Genomic DNA, 8,730 nt, shown 5'->3' with positions numbered 1-8,730 from the left:
CGCCGGGGGACCATGGTGTTGGACCAGGAGGACGGTAGGTGCCCGCGGTGGGGGGGGCGCGGGGGGCGATGGCGCGGGCCCTGCCGAGGCCACCCCGCTCGCCTCGCGGCCGCAGCGTCCCCCGCGCGGGCCTCGGCAGGCTCGGGCCGCTCGGCCGCTTCCCGGAAGCGCGGCGCGGGGTGTGCGCGCGGGGGTGCGCGCGGGGGTGCGTGCCGGGGGTGCGTGCCGGGGGTGCGTGCCGGGGTGCCTGGCTCAGCCCCGCGGTTCCTCGGCCGGGTCGGGAAGTCACCCGGGCCGCCGCGAGCCTGCCGGCCCCGCACGCTCCGGCCGGGAACTTTCTCTCTGGCTCTTGCCGTCTCGCAGACACGGAGAGCGCCTCTGCGACCGGCGCCTCGGGCTTCCCCGCAGTGCCCGCAGCCCCCGAGTCTCCCAGGCTCCCTGGGTGTCTGCGCGTCCCCCCTTCCGCACCCGACTGCGGAGCGGCTCCCCCAGGGGGATACCCAGGGAACCTGCGGGCAAACCGGCACGGTCCTGGGGTCCCTGAGATCTGGAACTTCACAGCTGCGGGATGGGTGACATTGCTTCACCCCTGGCAGGGTTCCCCCAGCCAAGTGTGTTGGGAGGTTCCCTGCTGGCTAGGGTAGGGCCCTGTATCCAGAATATCGGGGCCGATTTACCTTGAAGCTAATGAAGTTTAAGCTTCATAGTCCTTCGGTGGTCATTTTGTGTTAGCAGGCTTGGATTCCTTTTCTTAAAGAGCACCCCCAACCCCTAAATTGCATAAGTAAGCTTGCCTCTAAAAAAATCTGGATCCACCCCTGAGTCCAACTCACAGCTTTCCCACCGTAACTACCAGTCCTCAAGAGAAGGCACAGCCAGGCTGTCCCCGTGGGACCATCCCCAGGGCCTAAGGCAGTTCTTTAGTGCCTGGGTGACGAAGCCCTGAGCAGGAGGCTGGGAAATTTGAGGTTGGGAGGCAGCTGCTGGTGTGCAGGGAGGTCTGGCTTCCTGGCCTTTCCCTCTGGCCCCACTAGTCCCTGCTCCCAGCCTACCATCTCCCACTGTGGTCATCAACTGTCTTGGTTTGCCCGGAACTGTCTGGTTTTAGCACTGAAGTCCTGCCTCCTGGGGAGTCCCTCAGTCCTGGAACAAACCAAGGCAGTTGGTCAGCCTACATTCACAACCTTCTGAGAGCTGTTGTGCAGGGTGGCTTGGCCTTCATCAGGAGGGTGGGAGAGACTTGCTTTCTCGGGAGCAGGTTTAGTTTAGGCCTCCACCAGGCCTAACAGGTGGTAACTGCAGCTTCCTAGAAGGGCTTCCAGAAACCAAAGGAGGAAAGTTTGTCAACTGTGTACTTCTGCACTCTAGCTGATTGCAAATTCCTGTGTTTAGGCTGCTTTTGTGTTAGTAGGGGGCAGAGCAGGGCACTGAACTTGGCCAGCAGGCCTCCCGATTGTACCGCAAAATCTGTAGGGTCACTCAGTCCTGTCAGCTGTGGTGGCCACGGGGAAGGGGCCCTTGTCACTCCAAATACCTCTATGAACGTCACCTGTGAAGCCAGCTTGTAACCCCATCTTGGAGACAGCTACACTGTGTTGGAAGCAGGGCCCTCAGGCTGAGGCACATCTGACAGCCTCCACTGAGTTCTGGAATATCTGGTCTGCCCAGGCCCTGAGGCAGAGAGTCTCCCCCCTCCTACACAGACTTCCCAAAGCCAGTGCAGGAACCCTTCCTTCCTCAGGACTTTCCTGCCAGGTGCAGGGACAAACTGCTAAGACCTGCCCAAAACTTTGAAAGGCAGCCAGTAGCAACCCCTTTCTCCCCACCATAACCTGGGGGCTGATCAGCTGGTCTCCCTTTGCTGTCCCCAGAGGCAGTTCAAGGACATTCTGGAGCACTCTTGGCAATGTTGATTTGAGAGTACGTGTTCATCACCTGTGGACTGTGTTGGGTGCAAACTACCTCCCCCAGCCCCAGGGGATCCGAGGATTCCACCCTGGTATTGCGGGTTTGCCCCTGGACCTGGAGGCAGTTTGGGTGGGGGTAGGCCTGCCCCCAGGAGTTACTTGCCTGCCCAGCAATTCCCCATGAGCTGAGACGGTGGCTGCTGGATGGGTGAGGCTTATGTCTGGTTCTGTCCATCCGGCAGGCCCCTTCCTGGCTAAGAGCTCCAGTCACCTAAACCTTCCGAGGCTTGCTGGGTAGATCTATAAAGTGAAGGCCTCTGTAGAGGCCCCTTTCCAGATGACTGTGGGAGCTCGGTGGTCACAACTGGGGGTGCAGAAAGAGCTGCCTGTGGACACAAGCAGCCCTTCACATACAGCAGGAATCCCCTGCTGACATACCCTACATGCTTCTTCAGCCCCTGGCTCAGCACCCCAGGCCTGCTCCCATCCCTGAGGTAGGGCACGGGGCTCCCGACTCCCCAGGGGGATGCTGGTGGGGTGGCTGCTAATTGGGTACCTTGGAGGCTTGGGGGAGCTGGTGTTGGGACAGAGCTCCAAGCCTAGCACATGAACAAGCGAGTGGGAAAGTGTCTGCAGCTAGTCAGTCCTGGTTTGTGGGTCAGGGCCAGACCCTTGAAAGGGAGGAGGCACGGCCCTGGGACTTGAGAGTAAAGCCACAGCCCTCGTGGAGTGGATGGCTCCAGGTAGCACAGAGACATCGGCAGCCAGAAGCTACCCCTCGCCAGCATGTCAGGCCCATTGCCTGTGACACTGTCTGGCCCCCAGTCAGGCTGGGGTGAGGGGCTGGTACGACATGTGCCTGTGGCAGCAGTGCCAAAGCTTCCCTCAGACCCTTGGGGTATAGCTCTGGCTGCAGTGGCAGGGGAGAGACCAAGCTCGCAGTCCTGAGGGACAGTGAGGCTGAGCAAAATGACATATTTAACATCAAATATACTCAAGGACTATTAGGATTAAGTATTCAAGATGAAGGGGAAAGCGAAACCCTCTGAGCTGCGGACGAGGCATCTCATTAGAAGCAGCCTGTCTCCTGTTTTCTCAAAGCCTGACTTCCCCACTTAGGCTAGAGGAAGATGGGCGGCAGCCCCACTCACCCATTCCCGCCCCTGTCATGCACCCTGCTTTGGGGCCTCCCGGGGCTTCAGGGGCACAGCCTGGCCTCCAGTTCTCTTGTATACTCAGTAAGTCCGCCCATTGTCAGGGTGCCACAGTTTACAAGGCACATTCACATATATTAGCTCATCTGATCCCCGCAGCAACCTTGGATAGCGGAACAGGTCTCCCACTTCACAAACCAGGGAAACCGAGGCCCAGACAAAGTGATTTGTTAAGGTCCACCATTGGTAATAGGCAGAGATGGGATGAAATCCCAACTGGTGGTCTTTGCCTTCTCCTTGCCTAGGTCTAGTCCTCAGAAGTGTCTGCCAGGAATGAACCTCTTAAACGTCTTTTTGAAGCCCTCCTTGGCCTATAGAAAATCCATTAATATTTCCCTCCCCTCTTGGAACATGGTACTGTCAAGAGAAAAAAAAAAAAAAAGCTCTTGGTATTTAAGAGTGGCTTTCCTAGAGTAGGCAGCCTGGGCACTAGCCCCAAGGCTCTTGGGGAGAAGTAGGGTTCAGGAGGAGAGGAGATGGACACTTTCTTCCTTCCTGCCTCCTGAGTTATAGAGCAAGAATTTTCAGCTCGGAAATAGCAGGAATCTTTTGTTCACTGCAGTATCGCCAGTGCCTTAGAATAATACATGCTCAATAAATAGTTTTGGAACGAGAAAAACCTTCAAGGCCATGCCGTGCTTGCTCAGAGAGAAGCTGAGACAGGATCTCGCTCCCTATGGAATTAGGATGCTCTTGGGGAGGGGGGCGTTGCTGGGTTAAGGGTGATGCTGGAAGACTTAAAAGTGAGTTTGTACCCTGCAGAGGGTTAACTTTGCCAAACAATCCAGGAGGTAACCAGAAGCCTCCGGCAGAGCTGCTAGGAAGGGAGGGTACGAGATCAGAGAAAGATCACCCGGATGGGAGGGGGGTCAGAAACTAAGGCTGAAGGGGTGGGAGTGGAAGACAAGGGTGGTTCACCGGACAAATATCTGGAATGAGGACCCTGGGTGCTGCGCAGAACCTAGAGCCGAGCTAGGGCCGAGCGGCCTCCAGGTGGCGCTGCGGAGCCGGGCAGCCGCGCGTCTCCACTCCCCATTAACCCGGGAGGGAGGGGGGCCTCGGGAAATGTGTGCATTTATTCAGTAGCAGGAGTGCAAACCTCATACATTGAGGGAGAAAGGCAGCGGGAGACGGCCGCCGAGATTCCCCCATCTCTTTGAATATAATTTTAGATTGAGATTCAGATTAAATCCGAGGGGAAAACACTTTATGAGGCTGAAAGCTGTGTCGTTGCCAGAGCCAGGGTTATGAGCTATCAAATGCAATTACATTAAGACAGATTATACTGGGCAAATTGAGCCATTTAGAAGGTGAGAATCAAAGAAACGGCTCTGATCCTCTCTTCCCCCTTCTCTCTCCCTCTCCCCCTCTCTCTCTAAATTGCAGTTCGTAGTTCCTTGCAATTCTGAGGCACAAAAGTAGGTGAGACTGCTTTTGTATCTGCGAAGTGCTTCGCTCCTGAATGTAATTCTAGCTGAGTGCAATCTAGGTTAAGAGCCGGACAAGCGGGTAATTAGAGCCCGCTCGCTGCCCGAGGACCGGCCGCCCCGCCGAAGCGCGCCCGGAGTCGGCGCCCTTCTCCCGGCCGAGCCGAGCTGCGGCTGGACACGGAGCGCCCGAGATGATGGTGCTGGACAAGGAGGACGGTAGGTGGCGGGCGGGGGGCCGACACCCCGCACCCCCTCGGCCCCCGCCGCGGCGCGTGGGAGCTCACGCCGGGACGCGGGCGCACACACGCGGGGCTGTGCCAGGCGGGCGGCGCGCCGGGGGCCGGGCCGGGGGCCGGGCCGGGGGCGGGGGCGGCCAGGTGGGGCCGGGGGAGGGGTGAGTGAGCCGACGGGCGGGAGGGCGGTGCGCCGGCCGCGTGCTGCTGTGCGGGCCGCGTGCAGGCTCCGGTCCCCTCGGATCTCGGCGCAGTGGCGCTCGGCGTCTCGTCGTTGCGGCGGCTCCTCTCACCGCAGCCATCTCCCTCGCGCCGCCCGGGTAACCCGAGAGGCCAGGAGCGCCGAGCAAATCAGGGGCTTCGGGAGAATCGCACGCCAGGGCTTGCGGCCGGCGGGCGCGCGGGAGGACCGTGCTGTCCCTGGGGTGCCCGGCGGGCGAGGGGAGGGCCGGCGGGCCCCTCGGGGAGACAGACGCCTCCTGTGGCGGCCCACTGTCTCCCGTCCTCTGAGCGTGCAGGCGGGAGTTTGGCCCAGAGGAAGAAAGTGTCCCGCCAGTGGCCAGTAGCACTGGTGCAGGCGAGGCCCTGGAGAGTGGCATGAACCTGACCTGGTCAGGAGCCTCGGTGCGCCCCAGAGGTCAGAACACAGGGGCCCAAGGTTGCTGCAAGCCTCTAGCAGGTGGTCCCATGGACCCCAAAGCCTTCCTGACTGGGAGTGCCCTGCAGTAAGGGTGCTGGAGTGCTTAGGAGAGTCTGGGGAACGCAGCCCACTCAAGGGTAAAGCCAAGTGGGTGCCCCGTGACCCAAATGCAGACCCCCAGAGGCCAAACAGTAGCTGTTCCCTGGCTGGCCCAGGCGCTCCTGCCCTGTGGGTGAGGGTTGCCTGGTGTGTTGGGTTATAGGGAGATGGGGGTGTAATTGTTTGCACCCATGCTGTCACCTGATTTCTACCGGTAAGGAACCAAGGAGATGGGTTTGCAGTGTGACCGGGAATCCTCTTGGATTGACCGTGGTGGCCATTCTCTGCCCTTCTAGTGAGTCTCCCCTGGGCCTGTGTCTTCTGCCCACTGGGTCAGTGGGGTTACTGACATGGTCACTTGCTGAAGAATTCCACGTTAAGTGACTTGTTCAAGGTCACGCAGGATGTGCACTTTGCTGCTACCACATGCTGGTGCTCCTGGCCTCCCCACCACCCCTGAGACCTCGTCAGGGAGGGGCATTTCAAGTGTCTGGCCTGGGGGTAGCATGTGGGGGAGCCTTGAAGGCTCTTTCTCAGTGTGTATACCCTAGGAGAGGAAAGGGGCAGCTAAGTACTTCCGGCCAAAGGAATGCATTTGCGAGGGGCTGGCTGGGGTGCGACCTTCATCTCTAGTATGCTGATAGCTCTTCAGGGCCCTCTCTCCAGGATCTCTGTGGGGGCTGTCAGAGGGCTAGGCTTCTGCAGGTCTGTATAAAATGACACGGAGAAGGACCTGGTCAGGCCAGACCAGGAGGGAAGAGGCATCTTGTCATGAGTTCCCCGGATTCTCCAGAACAGTCATGAACAGAGCTAGCCCTCACTTTCCCTTTTGGTAAAATGGGGGCTTGCAGAAGCCAGTGCAGAAGGTCCTGGTGTATGGAGGTACGCTCCCAACAGGGAGATGTGGACCTCAGGGTACGTCTTCAGCCGTGGTTATTTGGCGTGCTCGTTCACCAGGCTCAAGCCAGAAATGGAGGAAACCCAGGCCCTATATGTGGGAGACCTCAGGCAGGGAGATGGGTCTCATGTGACAAGATGACCCCACCACTGCCACCTAGGTAGTGCTCTGAGCAGGCACCCCAGAGTTCCTTTGAGCTCTGTGATACTCAGGATTTTCAGATGAGCCCTGAATAGGAATAGATATCTGGAGGTCATTTTAACCAGTCTCCAGCCTCCAGACGGCCCTGCACCGCAGCCGCACTGGGCATGCGTGTTTCCCCTAGTCTCCACCAGATCTGCAGAGGAGAGCTCGTGATGCCCCTCAGTCCCCCACTTAGCTCAGTCTGAACAATATGGTGCCCTCTACAGTTCGTGCCACTGAGCTCTGGGGCCCAGAGCACCAGGAAGGTAGACAGCTGGGGCCCTGAGGAGCCATTTGATTCTTGTCCTGCCCAGTCCAGAGGTGTCCTCCAAAAGCAGTCTTTCTGCTCATACGTCTGCCCTCCGCTCCCTATTAGAGCCTGGCCTCCCCTAATTGCAGGGACCCCTTAAGGTGGCACCTTCCACTGGGGAAGGGGAAAGGCTCTGAATCGACTCACCTGTCCCTCCGAGCCTGCTGCCTAATTTCTTCCTGGCACGTATGCCCTTTCAGCGGGTGGCCCTCTGGGCTAGGTGGCAGCCTTGCCTCCCAGGGCCCCCAAGAAGCATGTCCCTCAGGGATGCAGCACTGCACCCTTTGTCTGGCTGCAGCAGGGACTCGGGGCTCTTATTAACCACCCCCAATGCCTTTTCTCCACCTGACAGCATCTTGTCGGAAGAGGCCGGGGCTCCTCTGGTTGAAGTGAGGTCTGCCAGCTGCCGAGGACCAAAGCTCTTGCTCTGCTGGGCTGCAGGGCTTTCATGTTGCACTTCTGAAAGATAATAAAATATCAATCGCTTTGCCGTAGCAACGGGTTTAAGAGACTTTCTGAAGTATTGAATCGTCAGAAAAAAAATTTTTTTTTTTTTTTGCTTTTAAGCACAGTGCATTATTAATAAAGTAATCCATTAGGTCGAGCAGTGAAGGGCCACCACAGAGAGGAAAGATCTGTTTTGCAAATGGTTAAACTTCTGGTTTTAAGATTAATTGCTTTCATTTGGACGCTTGCTCTTGGCCTAGCCATCTCCACTTTACTGGAACTCAGGGTCTGGGCTTTCTAAATGCCGTCGGGCCTGCCTGTCAGCAAAGGAAGCCCTGCTCCAACTTACCCGGAGAAAGAGCCCTTCTTTCCCTGGCACCCGTGCTTGAGCTGGCTCTAGGCCGGGGGCCTTTCTGGGGAGGCTCGTGGTCTCTGGGGAGCAAAGGGAGCTACTGCTCTGAGCCCTGGAACCAGATTAGCCCTCGGGCCATTGGAGAAGAGGCTCTTGAGTACTCGGAGGCAGGGAGCAGAGGGTCCAGGCAGCCCCAAGAACAGGGAGAGCCTTGGGTGGTGGGGGACTGGGCAGGAGAGGACGCTGTGGGCACCCTCTTGGGGGTGCTGGCATGTCCCCAGGTGCAGGCTGGAGAAAGGCAGGTAAGCTGCCTCCATGGAGGCCCCGTAGAAAGACTAGGGTGACCACGGGAAACAGCAGGCGGGTTGCAGAGCTAAACACCAGACATGATTTTTAGAGCGTTTGAATAAGTAAAATTGCCTAAGGAGGGTGGAGCTGGCCTGAGGAGGGCCAGACAGCGAGTCTTCAATTGTTAATGACTGCTGTGAGCGTGGCCTCCACGGTGGACCTGGTTGATGTGCCAGGGCGGGCTCTTGGCTATTCTTGGGGACTGACCAGCTTTTGCTCAGCCGTCAGCAGGACCTCCTGGGCCATCCCGTCATGCCCCGGATTGCGAAGAGGCCTTGGGGTCTCTCCTGGCAGAGTGTGGCGGGGACCCTTCCTGGCCCCAGAGATGGAGGCAGGGAGTGTGCCCTGATGCTTTTCCACGCCAGAGACCCCAGCGGGTCGGCAGGAAGGCAGAGCCCAGCAGGCCGCGCTGCCTGCTGAGGATGTGTAAGACCTTGTGAGGCTGGTAGGGTGGGGAACAGGCCTGACACTTGCCCGGGGCCTAGAAGCGGAGAGTGTCCAGCCACAGCTACCTCCTCGCTGCTGGAAGCAAGCCTCCACAAATCTGGAGCAGTGTGGACACCTTTCCTGCCCCAGTTCAGGCGGGCAGAGAGCCTATAAAGACGGGTCTCCCTCACCCGCTCCCAGAGCCTTGGGTAAAGAAGCAGGTGCTCCTCTCTGTTCCCCGCT

At 58.5% G+C, this 8,730-nt stretch overlaps 1 protein-coding gene across 1 annotated transcript in view; it reads left to right on the top strand.

Moving 5' to 3' along the window:
- The first annotated feature begins 16 nt into the window (after positions 1 to 16).
- The window catches only part of LMO1 (LIM domain only 1), a 40,130-nt gene continuing 31,416 nt past the window's right edge, over positions 17 to 8,730 (top strand). Inside the window, exons 1-2 of the mRNA XM_040630751.1 lie at positions 17 to 34; positions 4,508 to 4,767. Of these exons, the coding sequence (XP_040486685.1) occupies positions 4,743 to 4,767 (25 nt within the window). The 5' untranslated portion in view covers positions 17 to 34; positions 4,508 to 4,742. The remainder of the gene's footprint in view (positions 35 to 4,507; positions 4,768 to 8,730) is intronic.

The sequence above is a fragment of the Ursus maritimus genome, unplaced genomic scaffold (genome assembly GCF_017311325.1).
Source record: "Ursus maritimus isolate PB19 unplaced genomic scaffold, ASM1731132v1 scaffold_16, whole genome shotgun sequence".
In the NCBI taxonomy this organism is placed as follows: domain Eukaryota; kingdom Metazoa; phylum Chordata; class Mammalia; order Carnivora; family Ursidae; genus Ursus; species Ursus maritimus.
Note: the sequence above shows the minus strand (reverse complement) of the source record. Positions and strands in the feature narration are given on the sequence as shown.